This window comes from Gastrolobium bilobum, unplaced genomic scaffold (assembly GCF_033153095.1).
Source record: "Gastrolobium bilobum isolate Gb01-03AN ecotype WA unplaced genomic scaffold, APGP_CSIRO_Gbil_v1 utg12132, whole genome shotgun sequence".
Lineage (NCBI taxonomy): Eukaryota > Viridiplantae > Streptophyta > Magnoliopsida > Fabales > Fabaceae > Gastrolobium > Gastrolobium bilobum.
In genome coordinates this window covers 400047-421490 of record NW_026899550.1, presented here as the reverse complement: position 1 = coordinate 421490, position 21444 = coordinate 400047, and the positions used below count along the sequence as shown (strand labels likewise).

At 32.6% G+C, this 21444-nt stretch overlaps 1 protein-coding gene across 1 annotated transcript; it reads right to left on the bottom strand.

Moving 5' to 3' along the window:
* Positions 1 to 1786: 1786 nt before the first annotated feature.
* Positions 1787 to 8274, bottom strand: LOC133291355 (zinc finger CCCH domain-containing protein 44). Its single transcript, XM_061489608.1, has 10 exons — positions 7623 to 8274; positions 7294 to 7373; positions 6716 to 6903; positions 5588 to 6518; positions 5364 to 5491; positions 5179 to 5238; positions 5046 to 5096; positions 4552 to 4622; positions 3859 to 4013; positions 1787 to 3760 (listed from the first exon to the last, which is right to left on the bottom strand). The coding sequence occupies exons 1-10, from the start codon at positions 7955 to 7957 to the stop codon at positions 1947 to 1949; spliced, it is 3813 nt and encodes a 1270-aa protein (XP_061345592.1). The 5' UTR covers positions 7958 to 8274; the 3' UTR covers positions 1787 to 1946.
* Between the last annotated feature and the right edge of the window lie 13170 nt (positions 8275 to 21444).

Below are 21444 nucleotides of genomic sequence, written 5' to 3'. Positions count from 1 at the left end.
TACACTCATGTCACCATGTCAGTCATCATTGTTTGCCCCTTGCTTCATCAGCTACATGGCAATTCCGAATGTAAATCACAGCAATATTGAAATCTAACTCGATTATACTAGCAGCCAGAAACGAAAACCAATTACTCCAATTCTGAATTGCAGTGCTCTCGGTAATTGGGTTCTTGGATTCTCACGGTATCGCATACCTAACTTTTGGCAAGGTCATATGAAATGTCATTTGTTTTACTGGGATCATCAATCATTATATTAACATTGCAGTTTTTAAAATCAAGAGAACCAACAGCAACAGCAGTTCATGCAGCACTAGCAGCAGCAGCAAATCCACTTTCTCCAATTACAGGGATCAGGATACCCAAAATTGGAGCCAAAAATTGATCAAATTGAAATTATACATTCCAGAATACAGTTAGGAAAGACATTGAGGTATTCATACCACCAGTAATAGACATCAGGGTTCACACACCGAATGCAGTGGCACCAATAACCTTGCTTCTATTTAGCGCACCTGCTATCTTTTGATTAATTTCCTTCTTTATTTGATTCTTGCTTTTTAATGAAAGCCAATGCAGAACTAGCAACTATGGTCTAATGGCCTCATGCAAAGTGAACATTCATCTTCATAACTGGAAGATATGGATCCAAATTACTAAAAAAAAAAAATAATATGAATGGATTAAATATGAAATTTTTAATAAATGACAATTTAAAGCAAAGATTATATACATGCATCTAGAATTAGGCTCAACATGTAACTTAGAAATCAGGCTGAATTTATAGGCAATGTTCACCAAACTGAAAAGTAGTTCTTAATATGTAATGTTAATACAGTATAAACAGTAAAAAACCTTTACACTGCTATCTCATGATCACCACAACTTATAACAAATTGTTGCCCAATCACATATAGTTACCAATTAAAAGATTCATTTTACATACCATTTTTGTCCACTTGATATCAAGCCAAGTTGCCACCATAGAGCCACACCACACGATGTCTAGCATCATAGCCCTTTCTTCTTCAAGTATATTTCTTCATGTTTTCAACTAAATCTGCGTGAAAAGCAGAGAGAAGTTCATAGAGAACTGTCCCTGATGTGGGTCTTAACAGTCGAGGAAAAAAGTATCTGTATCATGCACATTGTATTCATGAAACTTCTTTTTAAGACTTTGAAGATTTCTTTTCCAGGCTAAGTAGCATAGCAACAACAGCTTCTGACAAAGCAAGTTCTTGAGCTGACCGTTGAGAATAATCATCACCTAATTCTTCTGACAGTAATCTCAAGAACTGTGACATTCACATAAATTATCCTTAAGTGATATGTTGGGAAAAAGCAAATCATTGAAAACAGAAATATATGTGAAATTCAAAAAAGTGAAAACATATAAAGTTATGTGATATAGCACCAAAATTTAGACAGAAAAACACCAAATCCAATGTGACAGTTACTAACAGTGGAGCTGTAAACAGCTTCAGCAATTCTGTCATGCCACATATAGCCCGAACAGTTTCTGTTTTCTAATGTAACTGACTCACCTGACTCCAGCAGAGGCCTATGTGGCAAGCTGCTACATTCAGAATTGAATGTATTAGTGCCATTGAGATTTCACAATTCAAACAATTTATTGACAAAAATTTGAGAACTCATACCAAGAATGTACTCATACTAATTGGTATCAAAAGAATAGAATGATTTTATTTTATTTTTTGTTAAAATGGAAGAAATAGAATGAATAGAAAAAAAATGAGCAGACAAATTGATAATAAGCAATCACAAAAAACAGAGGTAAATCATGCTAGAGTAATTTCATATAAAAAAAAATTATGCCACTTGACTATTACTGTCAGATTAAATTACAACAATTGGAAAGAGCCAACTTCAGATATGTTAAGGATTACAAAAATCAAATGTGATCAATGCTAGTGGAATTCAAAATTATGGGTGCAAGTAATCGCATGATGCTCCCTTCTTACAGCACCCACTTTCATAAAATTTACAAACTCGCTGCCCTTTGGGCAGAGGCCTATATGAGCCTCCATTTCCAACACCAAATATTGGTTGCCTGTTCCATGCAGTTCTGCCTCTACCAGAACCTGATTCCCTACCATAACCATGAAAACCCCGATCTCTGGGCACAGAAAGTCGATCACTGCCATGTCTTGTTTGGCTATCCCCAAAGCCTGAAGTTACTGCAGAAGTGTATGAATTCGAGCTCCTATTCTCCTGCACTGCCCTTTGTCCTACTCCCCAACCTGTGTTTGCATTTCTTTGATCCATTCCACCCCATCCCAAGTGTGTATTCTCTGACCCAAGTCTCCAAGTGGTGTCTATAGCCATGCCCAAGGTTGCAGGGGAGGGAACAATGGGTGAATTTTCTGAGCCTGACACCCATCGGTTACCTGAAAAACTAACATTCTTTGTACCCACCTTAACTTCAGAACTTCTTGAGGAATGCTCCCCAGATATTCTTTGATGATATTGATGATTATGATGAATATCTCCAAGCCGTAATGGTTCCTCTGCTGCTGTGGATTGAGATGGTAAGTGTAAATCACCAGTGGAGCTCAGTGCATCACCTTTACCTGCATCAAGCATTGGGCCAAGCCCATCTGCAAAACTGAGACAATCATTTTTAGAACCGTCAGTCAATTCCTCACCACATTTCATGATTGAAGTGGGAGATTCCAAGCCACCAAGTGACTCCATTGCCTCCACTTCTGCCAACAGATCTGAAACTGATTCATCAAAATCAGTGGGTTCGCCAATGATTGCCTGCCATGTAGATGTAATACATGGTGGAGGGGAAGGGGGACAACTCAAATCAAATCCCAGCTTATGTGGTGATGTTTTTGTCCCAGAAACTTGAGAAGGTGTGGTAACGAAGCAATTGGAAGAACTATTTACATTAGGGTGTTTCCAGTTCTGTCCAGAAGATTGCCCTGAAATCTCTTCACTATCTGATTGCTTCTGATGACTGTTCCCACTATTACTCTGACCATCAGAAGTTCTGTTCGAACCATAATTTCCATTATCTTCAGAGTTTCCCTCAATCCCATGACCTTTCCTTAATTTATCAGAAGGATTCCCATTCAATTTCTCAGAAAAGGAAGTTGGTGGTAGGGAAGGGTTAACATGCAGCAGGTCAAGCCATCCATTGCTCCTAACAGATTCATCTTTACCATTAGACTGGGTAGCGATATCATCCACTTTATGTTCCCTACTCTGCTCAATAATTCGGCTGTCTGCTGAAATATCGTTCTTTGTTGCATTCCTCCCATCATCCTGACTATTATCTTTATTATCCAATGTCAAACTGGCCCCTAAAGACAGCAGTTGGTTGTTGTATGGCAATGACACATTTTTGGAACACTTCTGACTTAGTGCATCAGTTAACAATATAGAGTTATCTTGTTTCTCATCTATCCTCCATATTCTGAGATCTGGAGGAAAACCTCCATTTGCATTCCACTTATACAGCTGCAACATAGAAAAAGGTCCTTGAACCTTCCCAGCTGGATCTTGATAATGCCACGATTTGTCATTCATAGAATCATGTAATGCCAGCTCCATCCCTGTAGAGAGGAGTGATGATGAAATGTCCACCGGAACGCTGGACACATCTGATGTCACAACTAAGTTAGAGCTATCATCAATTCCTGTGTCATTAGGGTTGATATGATCCTTTATCATGCATAAATTCCCAATTGGCTCGTGGGTACTGGGCAAGTCTTGGGTTCTGCATCTATCATCTGCTTATACATAGTCATAGTTACCATGAGACAAGCATTGTCTGGATAACTGCTAAAAGAAACATGAAAACAAGGTCTGTAGGGTAAATGAATGCTACCTTGCTTACTTTCATCTGACTCTGCAGCATCTTCATCGGACTCAAACAATGACTCCAAATTGGGGTCAGAGTGTACATCCGGAATTTCATGCAGCCTACGCTGACGTTCCTCCAGTGAGTTCAGTAGCTGCAACTTCTCCACACATTCTCTGTGCGTGCAGTTTGGTCAAGGAACATATAAATAAGCAGAGAAGCAATCACCAACTAATGTGCACCTACCCATTTATTGCTTGACCCACTCGTTAAATTTTCTCCATTGTTTACAAATATTAACTCCATGTATGTCCAATTCTTAGTTAAAACCAAAATAGTGCACCATATCACAGGAGTGCAGATTCATTTATGCATTAAGCAAATATAAATTTAACAGACACGGTAAATAAAAATGTAGTTAAGCAAGAATAGATACATGTACAAGATAAAATAAAACAAAATAATGAATAAATAAAACTACAATATTTTTTAACATGTAGCTTTCTATGCCTCCATAGAAATCCAAACATTATAACTTTCATTCATCTAGGTATCCCTAATTGTTTAATTCACATAAACTTATCCGTATTCGTAAGCGTACATTTCAACTATGGATAATGAATAGTTGTAGAATCAAACTACGCATTATACAGTACCCACAGTTTAGTATACTGGAAGAGGAGTGAAAAAGAGAGTATAGTATAAAAAGGTAAAGGATATTCTTTTCTATGCCCCTTTTCATTTGCTCTATCACGAAGATGATTAAGCCGCAATATCTCAGCCTCCAGCAACTACATCAATAAAAGAGCACAAAGTTTTAAATTTAGACAAACAATACGCTTAATAAAATTTTAAAGATACAATATTAAAGTATGACATTGACCATGCTTAAAATATATATATTACTTAGATAATTAAATAAGAAAGAAATAATGAAAAGAGAATTGCTGTTTCTACCAAAAAAATTCACCAAATTCACACATTGAATGCACTTGGCAATTGTTAAGTGGCAAATAAAAGGTATGCCATTCAAATGATAAGGGCGGATGTAGTTAACTAACACATAATAGGGTACCCTATTAAATTTCTATATAATTTTCTATGCATTGAGTTTTTCTTACAATAAAAATAAGCATTAATCATGAACCATATTTCTATTTCTATACCAGATTTTTTTTTTTCAAAAAGACAAAAAAGAAAAGCAAGGAACTTACATCATTAACTCTAATTGCTTGAAGTGTCAGTGCTTTCTCCAGAATCTCTCCCTACAACCAAGAAAAACAGTCATCTTGAACTCGCACAAAATACAGGAAACTTAATGGAAGTTGACATAATATACACACTAACCACAGTCAATCTCTTTGAGAACCCATATTGTATACTCTGACGCAAGCGCTTGCATTCATCCTGGACGTGAAATAAATATATTAAGTTATTAACCATCGGCAAATGCCCATAGAAGAAACATAAATCTTCTACACATTCTAGAGAATCCACAAAAGGAAATATGATTAAAGTAAAATCCCATTCACCTCAGAGAACTCCTGATTCGAAATCTCATCTATCGATATGACCTCCTTCCTGTTTAAGTTTGAAATTTCAAGCTTAATATCAGTCATTCTTGTGCCAATTCTGTAAGGTTCAGCAACCTTAACTGTACCTGCACAAATAGTTATCAACACCAGTTTCAAGTCCTATGCAATTTACAATAAGTGAAATTTACCGTGAGTATCGTATGTTGTCAAAGCTCACATACCTACAACTTGGACAAGCCTATACATATCTTGTTTTTGATCGCTACTTGAGATTCTTATCCGCACGAATGAACCAACAACCTTTTCATGAATCTTTTCAGTATCTTCAGTTAGATTCTCCATCAGACTTCGCCGCAAGTAGATCAAGTTAATGTTGTCAACATTTATTGCAGCATATACATCTGGATTATTTTGTGGCACTAGCACACCATCTTTTTTATGTGTTTTACATCTCGTATCATTAACTAACATCAACTGTTTATTGTAATTGTCAGTGGCCTCCCGCTCGCTGGCAACAGCACCAATAATTCCTGCTCCAAAAGTATTTACGGTTGGGACATTGTCTTTTATAACGAAGTGCGATTCAAGGAGCTTTAGCATTTCAATATGGCCAACACGAGCTTTTCCAAACAAATTTACTAGTCTAGAGTCACAAACAATTTGGGATTTCTGTTGAGGATCACGAAGACTGTTCTCCCTTACATATTCCAGCAAGAGAGTCTGGACATCAAATTGAGACAGGAGTGATGTATCACCATTTTTCATATGTGCAACAAACTCTAGAAGCTCCTTTGATGCCCATTTTGGGCATTCAGGCAAAGACACAATGCTGTCACCACCTGAATTTATCCTATCAAAGCAATCTCCCTTACTAAGAAGCTGCGGCTGTCTCTTGAACTTCTTGCTTTTCAAATTATTTGATTCTATGTCTATACAGGAGTTCTCAGAACCAGAACCAGAACCTTTGTCATCTTTAAGATGATAAAGTTCATGGGGAGTTTGAACCTTACAACTAATAGGTGCATCACCTTTCCATGGGTTTTTAGCTCGAAGGAGATCATCAAGCTTTAGAGATAGCTTCCCTTTCAAATACATCCAATACACCTTGAAAAGATACTCCCAGCTGCTTTTGTCATCAAAATCCACTTCACACTGTAAGAGCAGCACAAGGGCAGAAAAAAGATAAAGATTAGACCATCATGGAATAGTGAATCATTAACTCAACATCAAGTAAACTCCCCGCCCCCCACACACCTTTTTCCTCTCCTGGCATACATAAGAAATAGAGAGAGGAGTGTAGGGGGTAAATAGTATGAGTGTACCAGCACAGATAAAAAAGTTTAGCGTACCGTTTCCTTGTTTCCCGGGGCACTGTTCTCAATCAGCATTATCGTTCTCATGCATATTCCACATAAACCTTTATTTCCTCTGACAGAGACAAAATCAGCATCCTTTGTACATCCCTTGCACAAAGAATACGTACAAGTATAGCACATATAATGGGATGCCTTCTGACAACTGCTACATATATGCCAGCCTGAGTAGCACAAAATTGAATGTTCATTAAAAGAAAGCTATGCAATTTAATACATACTAAATTACTAAAATCCGAAACAAATAGAGGCGATTAACTTCTCAAAAATAAGGAGTGAGCGTGCATTAATTGGCAAATGTAATAACTACGAGACTATTAAACGAGATAATAGATGAATAGCGTTAGAGAATAACGAGTTGATTCTGTATAAATTAAGACATTTATTCAAACGTCTCCAGCAAAAACACAAAGAAGTGACGCGTGCATAGGGAATTGAACTATATTTCAAAAATCAAATCAGGTTAACGAAATTAAATCCAATTGCATGTTAATAATGGTATGCCAGCAAAGTAAAGACAAGTAAGAAGAAACGCAGTTTAAGAAGCAACATACCGCAATTCCATTTGGCCTTTGAACGGAAGAAAGCCTCGTCTCGTTTAATACACGAGGGATGATACGCTTTTGGACAACCCCTAAAAAAGGAAATGAAAAGAGAGAAAGAGAAATAAATAAATACTGCAAAATATTGACTCGAATGATTACAATTCAGTAACGCATAAGCCACCTTAATTGCGAGCTAAAAGCCAAGTGGAGATAGAATTTATAAACACAAAGACAAAATCAAATTTTTGCCAAGTGCCCAATAAAGAGCAATTAAAGGTCCCCGAATCTCTGTATAAATAACCACCAAGTGAAACAACTGCTAAATCATCATAACTCACCGGCGATCGCAGAGAACGAGGCTCCCACCATCGAAGCATATAAAACAAACATCCTCCTCGTCCTTCTTCTGCCTCAAAGGAGGAGTCATTTTCGGAATCCCCTTCGCCGGTCGACCCCGCTTCCTTTTCAAAACGGCGCCACCGTCCACGACGGTGACCTCCAAATTACAACCACCGTCTCTCTCCGCCATGTCAACATCGCGAGCGAGCGAGACAGGAGCTCCAACGAGCCGCGACTCCTCCAAATCCCTAACACCGCGGCTCAAGACCTCCGCCGCCGCCCTCTCGGAAGCGCCGAGGCTGGAGGCTGTTTCCGGTTGAAGCGGTTGTTCCATAGGAAGATCGAATCGAATCTAACCGAATCGAATCGGAGAGAGAGAATCAATAATTGGAGAACATGAATTTGAGTTGAGGTTCGTGAAAGAAAGAAAACCCTAGTATTGGTAGAAACTGAAGCGTGGTGTGGTGTTGAGTGGAAACATGGAATTGGACTGGGTGCAGATGTAACAAGACAGTGTTTGTTTTGATGGTAATTTCGTGTAAAAAAGCAAAGAGATCCCCAATGGATTTTAGAGAGAGAGTGTTGGATTCTGACTCCAGAGTGAGAACAAGGTAGACGACATGGTTACTGAGGATTGGTTGAACGTGGGAAGCTCCTCTAAGTCTTTTTTTCCTTTTCTTTTTTTTTTTCCTTTCTACCTTTTCTAACAATACTAATTAATGTTTTCAATTTTAATCTTACGAGTGTATTGGAATTCAAAATTGTGAATCGTCAAATACGACTCCTTTTGAGTACGCGATTCAGTGTTTCTCGAGCACCACGTGGTTAGTGGGTGCCAAAGAAAGGCCAGCCAATGTGGGAGCCACTTGGTTATTTTGTTCAACGCCAATAACACCGTCCAACTCCTATGTTTTGTTTAACAAAACCACACTACAATTATTTTTCATAATTTAAATGTTTTCAAATAAACGCTTTCTTATTCTGCTTGGTTACTTGCTTTCCCGTCCATCTATTCATTGGATTCTTTTATAGTGGTAATTTTCTAAAACTGGCAAGGCATAATTTTTTCGGCAATTTAGGTAGAATATTCTTTAAAAAAAATGATTTCATACCATGCCAGCTAGAACTAGGCTATTCACGTCCCTGTGTGCGTGTATTATTCCTCGCCATTGAATATTAGGAAGATAAATTGCACAAGAAAAGTGAGTTAGTGACTAAAAAGTGGATTTTACATAATTGTAAATAAGGTTTACTCTTTCGGGCTGATCAGGATATTTACGTCACTATTATGATGCCTGTCAAGAATTCCGGCATTATTTATGTTAAGATGTTATCCATATTAAATGCTTGGTTTGACTTGGGAATTGTGTTACTTAGAATTAGAAGGTTACCATATACTTGAGTTGGAATTTATGGTGGTTTCTTATGGTGGTTTTCGTTATTAGAACCAATGTTATTAAGATTGAGATTTTAAGTAAAATTAAAAAAGCATTAAAAAATTGTAAAACGAAAAATTATAATGTAAAAAATATCATAAAAATGTAAAAATGTTTGAAATATTAATAAAATTATTTTGATGAAAAAAAATCATAAAAACGTAAAATTGTAGTGATAAATCAATATTTTAACAACAATAATTAAAAAAGAAAGCGAGAATCTTTATTAGGGTAAGGGAAAAAGGAAAGATAAAGGGAAAAAATGAAACGTTGAATTTTTTATTCAAAACTTACAAATAAATGCTCTAAAGTAAGCTAAGCTTCCGAAGTTATTAGATAGTTTTTTTTTTTTAATTGATCTTAATTACTTATTTGAGGCGAATCAGAATCCCCGGTATTTTCACAAGTTCGACTCTTTGAGCCGCCTATGGGACTAATTCAGAGTTCGGGTGCGAGACCAAGAATTACGGTACTTATGCCCCTTCCCAGATGGTGTTGGTAGGATTCGAAAGATAGTTTTTAATTAGTAAATGAAAGGATGGGATCGGCTACCTGATTGTTATTTTATTTTATTTTAAATGTAAAAAAAAAAAAAAAAAAAAAATTGGTAGAGTTGTAAAGCCACCATGACCTTATAAATTATCATTCACTTCCTATTATATTAAAAGAGTTAATGTATAAACTAAAATCGAATTCATAACATTACAACGTATGCATGTAATAATATGCCTTGTCATATATTAAACATTTACTTTCATCACTTAATAAACCTTTAAAACTTTTTAATGAAATCTTACTCATGCATTATCCAGCACGTACTCGACACATATATTAAATACTCGCCGCCCATCTTTTACTTGTGAATGTATAAGCTTTATGTTGACTAATATCGCAATATTAAAACTGATTTCATATTTTTTTTTTAAAAATTATTCACAATTGAGATTTGAAATTTCATATATATAAGGATTGATTTAAAACCAGAAAATAGAAACTTAAATATTTTTTTGTAAAAATATGCAAATAATTGCTCATGCAATTTCAGGCGAGAAGTAATAATTAAATATTTTTTCTCATAGTAACAATTTCATTATTTAAACTCCTAAGTAATTTTTGCGTAGCTTACAATTTTTTTTTTTTACTACCAATTACGATTGAGTATCCGATATAATTTTTTTAGTCATGCATGCAAAGAGTATATGTCGAGTTTCAACAACCAAAATTTGGGGGGCTACACATGCTTTGTCATCAATTGTCACCGATCTGATATTTTGCATCAAGGGTCATTCATAGCCACAACTCTCCCAATTAAGAATTTAGTTTCTCAAGGTTAGATATGCTATCCAAGAGTAGAACAAAAAAAAGGGTAAAGGTCACATGTTATTTGGTAACCGTTATAAACTTATAAATGCTAATTTCTTAATGATGAATAAAATCTTGAAGTTACTTATTTGACATAATAATTTTATATCATCATGCTACAAAAAAAATAATAAAAAATAATTTTATATAAAGATTTTTCTAATTATTTAAAAAAGTATTAATTTTAAATTATTAATGCATTAAATGTTTTATACTTTATTTAATACTTACTATTTTAAATAATTTTAAAGATGTATAAAGATTTGTTAAGAAGATATAACATTACTCTATCAACACAGTTGAACTTCCAACCATGTCAAGAGTTCATTAAAGAATCACCCTAGTTGAAGTGGAGAGGGGACTCAAACCCATCAACAATGACGACAACCGAATAGAAATGTGTTCAAAAACTATGTGGATGCTATGGTCTTCTCAGCAGAAATTGAATGGCTTATGGTGCTAGGAGTGTAATTAAAGATTACTTGGGAGTTTAACAGCAAGAGCCATGAAGAATTGGAGGGTGTTGGAAATACATACAAAGGGGAGCTAATGGTGCCACGTGAAGGAGTGAAATTTGCATGGGAGATGGGGTTAACCACTATTTTCTTGGAGGACAACGCAAAGCAAGTGTACAAGGGTTTAAACATAATATAACGGACTTGTTGCTAAATAGTATATTCTACGGGATGTACTTTATTGGCTTCTTGGTTTCCTATATTTGATTGTGGATTTGTTCCACAAGAATATAATAGGGTAGCAAGTGCTCTTGCAAACTATGCGAAACTTGTGACATGCTATTTGCTTAGATGATCCAATGGATTATATAGTTTTTTAAGATAGGCTCTTATGCCTTTGGTGATTGTTGAAGTTTAATTTCCAGAGAAAAAAATACTATTTTATTTGAAAATGACGATACCTTAATTTCCAATTCGGCTCAATTAACGCTCCATGTAAAAATAATGAAAGAAAAAAATGACTAGCTACTTGAATCCAGTTGAAAAACAAAATACAATTTCGAATGATAATTCACACAACTTTTAATTCCAACTATCAGAATCATTATATTTTCATGCATATAGAGACTTAACATTGAGGTTCATTTGGTGCACTAGATGCACATGATAAAATAGAATGAGAGTGGATCTTCTCATGTTAAAATTTTTTATGATCTGGTCATGTGAAATTTATGTGTCGATCTCTTTCTTCGCATGCAATAAAGAGATAGATACAAAAAATTTACATAACCAAGTTATATGAAATTTTAATATGAGATGATCAATTCCTAAATAACATAGACTATTATCTCGTCTTTTTATTGGAATGATAATTCACACAACTTACAAATCTAACTATCACAATCATTATATTTACACGCATCATAATTGTATAATTTCAATTAGAAATTAACTTGATAAACCCTTGGTTTACCATGTTTTTATGCTAAATTCTACAAGAATTATATGGTAGATTGCATGGAATTCAAGGTGTTATATGATGAAATCATAAAGATTTGAAAATTGAGCTAATGTTTTGATATCTTGCTCATTTTGAAGGTAAATCCACAAGATTTGGTGCTAAGAAGTGATAAAGGAATCATAACAAAGATTTGAAGCCCAATCTGCAGGATCTTAAATAAAAGCAGAAACGAATCAAGATTTGATTAGGAATTGATAGAGATTCCTGGGGAGATTTGATGAAGAATTAAAAGATATGGCTTCAAAGGTTATAAATAGGGAGCTTGGGGTCAATGGAATGGATCAATTCACAAAATCAGAGAATTACACAGAGACCTGAAGGAGAAATCTTGTTGCGGAGCGTTGGAGCACTGAGTAACCAAGTCAACATCACACCAATGGGGGCTTGGGATTCTTTTTTCTTTCCAATTGTTTTTGAATTCAATACGCTATGCTAAATTTTTATGTAGTTAATGGTAGATGAAACCCAATTGAATCGTATGTCTTGAATTAAATTGTCTCTGAATTCTTTTCTTTTTATAATTGAATAAATTTATCTGTCTTTAATGATTTCTATGAGTTTGCTCCTTATAGACTGATTTAGGGGAATTGTATGACAATAGGGATGTTGGTGCATGAACCCTGACTTGGTAAATTTATTATAATCCTTGTGATCTAGGGATAGACATAGGGAAATTGTGCAATCTTTAAATTCTTGATCTTAATGCATGTTTTCTTGAGAAATAATTGGGGAACTAGAGTTCTTTCAAGATCACATAGATTTAGGGTAACAAGGAACTGAGCTGTAATTAACTTAGAAATAATTGATTGACATTATATTAAGAACGGATTATTGACAATTTAATTCATTGCATATAGAGGAGATTGGGGGAAGTCGAAACCTTAACTACGCTTGTTTTTAATCCTTAATCAATCAATCATCTTTTCAATTATTATTTTTAATTCTGAATTTTAAATTGCATGTTCTTAGTTATTTTTAAATTCAAATTCTCTTCATTTTAATCTTGATTGTCCAACTAAACCGTTATTAGCGAACTAGTGCTTGAAAACCAATCTTCGTGGGAACGATCTCGTACTCAGTACATTTTTATTACTTTTACGACTGGTGCACTTGCCAAAGTCGCAACATAACTCAACTTGAGGATTTCATTGGCGATGCGATTTCTAATTCTTTTAAAAAAAATTGAGGAGACTTCTGTCTCGATTCTAGTGGAATATCGATATCTAACCTAATCTAAAAATTTTATGCTAAAAAAATAAATTAACCCAATTTGAAAACTAAGTTATATTGGATTAGTTATCTAACTATACAAGTCTACATATTGAATGTGAAAATCACAAGGTCTTTATTAAATTTCATCAAAGTCTTAAATATAAGTTCATTAGGCCATTAGTTCACATTTAAAATAAGGATTTAATGTCTCTCATGCTGTAGGATAATTTTATCTCCTACAACATGAGAAACATCAAACCCGTAAAATAATACATAATTTCTTTCAAGACTGAGCCCTTTAGGTCGTTAATCCACAACTAAGCGAAGCATGTTTTTTTAGATATGATAGGAGATGCAGGGTTTTATTTTTCCTTCTCTTTTTACCTGTTAGTCTAATGCCTTCATTTCACATTCCTTCTTTCTACATGCATCTTCTTTCAAGCAACATGGACAACCATGGCAACATTGCATGTTCTTTTGAGTCTTCTTTCTTGATTGACAATGATGCATCTTAACCTTTCAAGTAACACGGATAGCCATGATAACATTGCATCTTCTTTTAAGCAACAAAGAAAAATGATGGTAGCTCAATTGGCGCATAAAAATTAATGGGGTGTGAGCATGTGTTCGATTATCCTTAATATTATCTTTAGGAAGGGTTTAAAGCCTTAATTTTGAACTCACCTTAAACTTCGGATTAGTCCATAGGAAACCTATGAAATTACTGAGGGGATAATAAAAAAAAACAAAGGCAAATGTATACTTATTTATGGAAAACCTGATTAATCTAAATTAAACTTTCTCGGACCCATATAAATATGGTTATTCAAGTAACCATTTTTTTTAATTTTCAAGACTCAAATTGCGAGGGGGAATAAATATCTTATCACTTAAATAAATATCTATGGTATTGTACATAACCCTTAATTATCCTCTCTTAACTATTTTCTATGAACTCTCTATCAAACTTCCTAGTTTTATGTTATAAGGAAATGATAAATAAGATAATAATATTAATGATATATAATTTGTTCCATTAGATGTTTATTTGATTAGTTAAAATAATACTGAAACATCCCTGGTGTTAACGAGGGTGGGAAGTGATCGTCGATGCAAATGAGATGAGGTACAGACAAGGAATGACTCCTGGTAGGCTTCTAGCTGGAGGGGTACATAAATAAATCAAATCAACACCCAAAATATAGGTATCAGAGACTGTACAAATATGGGACTGTATACTTGAGGATAACTTAAAGGAAATAATACGTACTACCTATAGTAAAAGATGCATTTACATTTCGGTAGCCCATAATTTATGAACTCCATAGTTAAGTGTGCTTGACTTGAAGCAATTATGTGATCGGTGACCTTTTGGAAATTTTCTCAGGAAGTGTATAAGTGAGGACAAAACATGCTGAAAAGTCTTGTGTTGGTTTGTACGTGGAGACAGTTATTGATCTTGCAAGTGGTCGGGCATTACACGTGGTATCAGAGCAGGCCTCTTTCTCAATACAGTGTGATTCAAGGACGAACCAAGCAGAAGCTGGTGGAAATGTAACATCCTAGGTGCTGATGAAGACAGAAAGTGATCGTCGATGCAAAAGAGATGAAGCACAGACAAAGAGCAGCTCCTTGCAAGCTTCCAACTAGAGGGGTATATGAATGATTATAATCAACATCTAAACGAGAAGGATCTAGAGACTGTACAGGTATGGACTGTAAAGTTGAGGATAGTTTAAAAGAAATAACATATAGTACTAATACTAACAAGATGCATCTACTTTTTGGTAGCTCATAACTTAAGAACTTCATATTTAAGTATGTTTGACTTAGAGAAATTATGGGATGAGTGATCTCCTATAAAGTTTATTAGGAAGTGCGTGAGGGATAAAATACATTGAAAGTCTTATGTTAGTTTGTGGGGATAACTATTAATCTTGTAAGTGGCTGGACGTTAAAAATACAATTTAAGCAAAATATTTTTCACACTTTGTTATTTATACCTAATTAATATAAGCATTTACTATTAAAGAATGAATAATTGTTAATTAAGAAAGATAAGAAAACAATTAAAATAAGGATACATGGCCTTTATAAAATGAAAAAAATACAAATAGTTATGAAAAAAATACATAAAAAATTATCTCACTTTCAAAACTAAAGATTCGAAATTATTCATCCCCTACATATATAATAAAATATAATTCTCACTCTTAAGGGTGATATGTAATATTTTATTATGTTCCCTTCGTCTATTAGACATGAGCTTTCATCATTGAAAACATCTTTTTTTTTGTTATTTTTTCTAATATTCTTAAATTAATTATTTTTAAATATAATTGTTCATCTATCATACAGTTCATTTTTCTTATTCATTAGTTTTTTTACTTTTATCTGTTTTTATTTCTTATTTTCTAGCTAGAGTATTTTCAAATTCCAAATGAGGTTAGGTATTGTATATAAACTAATTAGTAAGTACTTTACTTTTAATAGGGAGTTACTCAATCTTGTACCCTTTGTTTTAAAAGAAAAATAAATAACACAAGTCACTACAAAAAAGATTGTGTTTAGCCACCTTTTTAAACGTGGCTAAATAGCATAAAAAACGAGGCTAATCAAAGCAACCACACTTTTCCCAAATGTGGTTAATCATGGCATTATTTTAGCCACCTTCATTATGTTACTTGGCTACATTTTATTTGATTGTGATAACATTTATTTTGTTACGATTATGATCACATTTACCCACATTTGAAACGTGACTAATTTAATGATATTTAAAAAAAAAAATAGCAACTATATATTATTGATATGCCATTTGCAACTATCAATTTTTCTGCAAAATAAAAGAATTTAAATTTAAGTTAAAATATTAAATTTAAAATAATTATGATATCGATAAACTTGGCCTTCGTTCACTCCATAAATAGTTAAAACAAATTTAAATAGAACCAAGTGAATCTTTAAACCATAGTATATGGATAATATTACAGACAAATTGCAATGGAATACAAGTTCATATTCTTGAATTATAAATTTCAAATTTGGGGTGTTCAAAATGTCCAAAAAAATCAAATTGATTCATAACCAAACTGCTCCACATTTTAAAAACTGATTATTTTTAAAAACAGATTTCATATGAAACTGCATTTTATTTTATAAACTGATTATTTACCAAACCATAAAAATAAGGATTTTATTTGTATCAAGTAACACCAAAATCATGTTATTTCCTGCTCTCACGTCGGTAAGTGAGCTCTTCTTTCTTTTTTTGTTTTTTTTCATTTCACCTAGTGGGTTCCGTTTTGAATGAGTGTGCAGGAACCAAATTTGGTTTTACAATTACTTGTCACTAATAAACCCCTAAAAATAATTGGTTATCCATGGTTATTCATAACCAAACTACTTTATAATTAAATAACAAATAAGGATTATCTTTTATCATGCCTATTATATTAGACAATTGACTCAAACTTTCAAACAATAAATTAACAAAAAAAGTTAAGCAGCTCAAGTAGAAAATATTTATTTTTTTTTAAAAATTACACATAAATCGAAAGGTCGCATCTTAATAAAGCACTTCTTATGTAACGTAACAACTTTTTTTCACAAAAAAAAAAAAACCACATACAGGCCTCCGAGCAAACTCATAACTTGACAAGGCAAAGACTTTGAAATGACAAAGATGAAAATAAAAAATATAACGAAAAGTGCAACAAAATTAATCAATTGGCTTAACGTCTCTGAGAGCGCCGTTAAAATGACAACTTACAATGGATTTACTTATTTGTTCTTTAATTATAGAGCAGTTTGGTTATGGATAACCAATAATTTTTATGGTTTGGTATATAACCAGTTTATAAAAATAAAATACAGTTTCATATAAAATCGATTTTTAAAAATAACCAGTTTTTAAAATGTAGAGCAGTTTGGTTATGGATTGATTTAATTCTTTCGGACATTTTGAACACCCATACACATATCTTCCTCTATCAGTTCAAATGAAACTCTTAGTAACATAAATCTTGAGAGAACGAAGAGCAATTTTTTTTATAATTTTAAAATAATTTAACTGTTATTCTACCAATCACTCTCAAAAAAACATAAAACAATTTCTTTAAGAATCATTTCGTCCGGAGAGTTCCAAAACAATGAAGATTCTTACAAGAAATAGTTGGTCAACTACCTATAATCGGGAGAAACAAATGACTACTTATAAAAATAGCACAATTCATCAAAAACCGATTTTAAATTTGTTAAAAAATTGGTTTTGAACTTGATAACCGGTTTATGGTTCATAACCGGTTTTGATTTAAAACTGGTTTTAAACCGGTTTTAAATCAAAACTGGTTATAAACCTTAAACCGGTTTTGGAACCGGTTTAAACCGATTTAGAAAATTAAAAATCGATTTTAAATTAAGAAAACTGGTTCAGTTTGAAAACCAACCGTTTAAAATTGGTTCGGTTCTGTTTTTGTTAAAACTGATTATAAACCGCCCCATACACGCCGCTAGTTCAAATAACTGAAATTGAGATCGATATACTTATGAGTAACACAAATTTGTTATATAAAACTTCTATAAAAATTGCTCTATAATGTCAATGTATTAAGGCTCTCACAGTTGCAACACCACCATCATCCAGACCACACTTTTAGTGATAGTTCACAATTGCAAAAGATTTAATCTTACAGAAAAAAGGTTCACAACTATAAAGAACGATTTATAATTACTCACACGTTCAAAAATATAGTTTCGGTTCTTTATAGTCTAAGACAACATAACCAAGTGAACAATTTCACTGAGAAAGCAAATAATAGAATTTTCTAATAGATTCTAAGACATTAGTGAGGTAACCAACCTGGTTAAATTGATAAACGCAATAAATAACACATGCAATTTCCAATTTATTTTTTAATTTTAATATAATTTTTAAATAGACATTTTTAAAATTTTCTCTAAAATAATTATTAAATATCTTTTTAATATAACTTTAAATAGTCCGTATCAAAAAAAATTAACTTATATTTTTAAAATTTTAGTTTTAAATTTAAAAACATCTGTATAATACAGTTAATAGTTGTTACTTATATATCAATAAATAAACAGCAACATTTCTCAATTTGATCAATTTATTTTTGGTACATCTAAAAAAGTGAATGAAAGAAAGGGCTAACCATGAGGGAGCATGCTGCCTGTAGTGTCCGCTAGAAGGACAGGATCAACATATGCAAGGCCAACAACAGCTAGCTCAGTTGGCGCATAAAGTTTAGCATATAGAAATAAGAATATGTATTTTATCTTTTCAAATTGAATTAATCGCGAAATAATAAATTGAAATTTTTAAAAAAGAAGAAGACCAATAGCAGACTTCTCAAGAACAATCAGCATGTCTGAACCCAAAGCGCCATGTTCAGCTAAAAAGTCAGCGCGCTTCTCTCAAAATGTGAACAAAACGGACATCACTTCCAAGACACATATTTTTGGCTAGATAGATAAAAGGAAACACAATACAGTAAATTGTTTTATTTTACATTAAATATAATTTAAAAATTAAATAAAATAGAACATAAAGTTAAAAATATTATATCTTAATTTCACTAAAAAAATAAAACATAAAATGCAAAAAAAATAAAAAATTACTTCATTATGTCTTATTTTATTCTATGTTATCTTGACCCCGCACTAATTTAACAGATAATGCTCGCAAAATAATAAAAGTCATCAACAAAAGAGTTCTCAATGCGAATAGCTCGAAGACTGTCACTTTCGCAGTATACAACTATACATTACGAAAACCTTACTGTCACGCAATCTGCAACCCTTTAAAAATGGCAATCAGTTCTGCTAGAAGAACGTTAGCTATGCCCCCGTAGCCCAATTTGATCATTTGAATATGATAATCATTTTTCTATTGCTTCATCTCCATACGTAGTGATTCAGTAACTTTTTTCGGCCATGTAGTAATTCAATAACTAGTTTTAACTTTCATCAATTATTTATCGACATATTTATTATCCACTAAGTAATGGCCCATATTTTGGCAAAATTAAATTAAAGGGGGCAACCACATATCCACCGTTAAAACATGGACTTCGACAACTTGCCTCTATCCTCTTATCATGCTAGCCCGTTCAAAACATAAAACATTTATACCAACCAACGTTTTCTTGCTCTTTATATATTATTTTTTGTTTATTATTATATTAAAAATAGAATTCCAAATAACTAATATATATATATATAAAATTGACATAATTAACTTATACCAATATAAGAATAATAAGTTTTACATTTAATCTTAGCCGTTTATTTCTGTATGTTAGATTATCATAATTTATTAAATTATACTCATTAATTAATTATTAATTTCTAATAAATTATCATTGTCAGATATATAAAAATTAGGAGAAGATTATATTTACAAACTTTTTTTTTACAAACTACACTAAGTATGACCGGTCATACTTAGTGTAATTTGTAAAAAAAAATTTCTAAACGGATCATTCCTCTAAAAATTAACAGCTAAGATTTAATATAAGATATATTATTCTTACACTGGTATAAGAATATCTTACCATGTATATAAAATATCATTATGATAGTATTAATGTTAAACTTAGATATAATAATAATAAATATAATTTAACATACTCAGCAAGTAATTTTGTAAAATACTTTTCTAAAAATTAACGGCTAAGATTTGGCATAAAATTTATTATTGTTATACTGATGTATTATTACGATAGTATTAATGGTAAACTTAAATATATAATAGTAATAATAATTTAACATACTCAACAAAGAAATTTTGTAAAATACTTTTCTAAAAAAATACAGTATTTTTAATATATTAAAATATTTGTGTTTCTTGTTTTGAATTAATATTTTAAATTTATTTTCAGTCTCTACTCTACGTATAATATCATAAAGTTTATCATAATAAAAAAAGGTAAGATATTGTAACAATCAATTAGGGTTACTATCAATGTTATTACCAATCAATTTTATCGTTAGATCGATTATGTTGATCTAACAGTTATATTTATTTTCATCTTTGTATGGTTATAATTCCCCATGTTTAATGTGAAAACATTAAATATGGGGAATCATAATCATACAAAGTATTAAATATGATGAATCATAACCATACAAAGATGAAAATAAATATAACCATTAGATCAACATAATTGATCTAACGATGAAATTGATTGGTAGTAAATGTTGGATGCTGGTGCTTTGAAGGATGTTCCCTTACTTAGTCTATTAAGAGAAAACACATTTGTTCTCAAGATATTGACCCAGTCACGCAAGTGCACGCATCAAGTAATAAGTGGGATTATTAGTGCTCAAATTATCGTTCCCACGAGGATAGTAACTCTAAATAATATTTTGAACTAATCTGAAAGAATTTGAACTGAATAAAAGAATTGTTTGGAACTGTTTGCCTCTCGTTCCCTAGTATCTTAAGGAAGTTCCTTTAAGATAATAAGTTCAGATTGACTTTAAACAACTCCTCCCGTCGTTATATATTGAGTCCTTCCTGATTTCGGGAGGAACGATAAAATCATGGGAGGTTTAGTGTTGTGATAACTGAATATTAACTGCAGAATTTAAAGATAACAATAATTAACAGACAATAAGATGAAATGATCAACAAAAACTGTTTTTACACAAGGAACGGATCCACTGTTCCATTGTTAAATAGCTATGTTCTCAACTCAAGACTTAACCATTCTGAATTTGTTCAGGTCTTTTCACTGCAAACTCTGATTCCTCATATCATGGACTAAATGGCTCACAAGTTTTCATATTCCTATGACTTCCTTGACTCCAACAGTTACTAAGTTCAAAACCTTCAAGGAACGATGTGGTTCCTTATTCCTAATGCAACCAGTAAGATTGTTTCCACAATCTTACCTTCCTCATGTGATTAAGTTGTCTGAAATCTCTCCCTTAAGGGAGTTCTTTTCTTAGTTTGCGTTCAATTTCCATTGATACCCAAAGAAGTAAAATTACCTAAATCATATAAATACAAAAAATTCAGTACAGTTTTGAACATAGTTCTTTAAGAACTTCACAGTTTTTCCGTTCCAAAATAACTTAGCCCATGGCTAAAAATACAAACATAGTTATTTAAATCTGAAATTCCATAAACCCGAGATTCAGGTTAAAGATAATGAGTAGAAGAGAAAAGAAATAACAGACGTATATTAATAAACATCAAGTCTTACAATACTGAGAAATAAAAATGGAGAAATATGAAAATATGCTTGTGAGGAGTCTCAAATGGTGATAGAGAATGTGGGAAAGGTTGTTGTCACTTAGCAATTGT

What these genes read in the sequence shown, in the direction of transcription:
- LOC133291355 (XM_061489608.1), bottom strand. Translation starts at nt 7,957, where the DNA reads ATGGAACAACCGCTTCAACCGGAAACAGCCTCCAGCCTCGGCGCTTCC. An exon ending in CTCGTTCTCTGCGATCGCCG is followed by an intron (nt 7,374 to 7,622) that starts GTGAGTTATGAT and finishes TTCCTTTTTTAG; the next exon opens with GGGTTGTCCAAAAGCGTATC. An exon ending in TAGGCTTGTCCAAGTTGTAG is followed by an intron (nt 5,492 to 5,587) that starts GTATGTGAGCTT and finishes CTATTTGTGCAG; the next exon opens with GTACAGTTAAGGTTGCTGAA.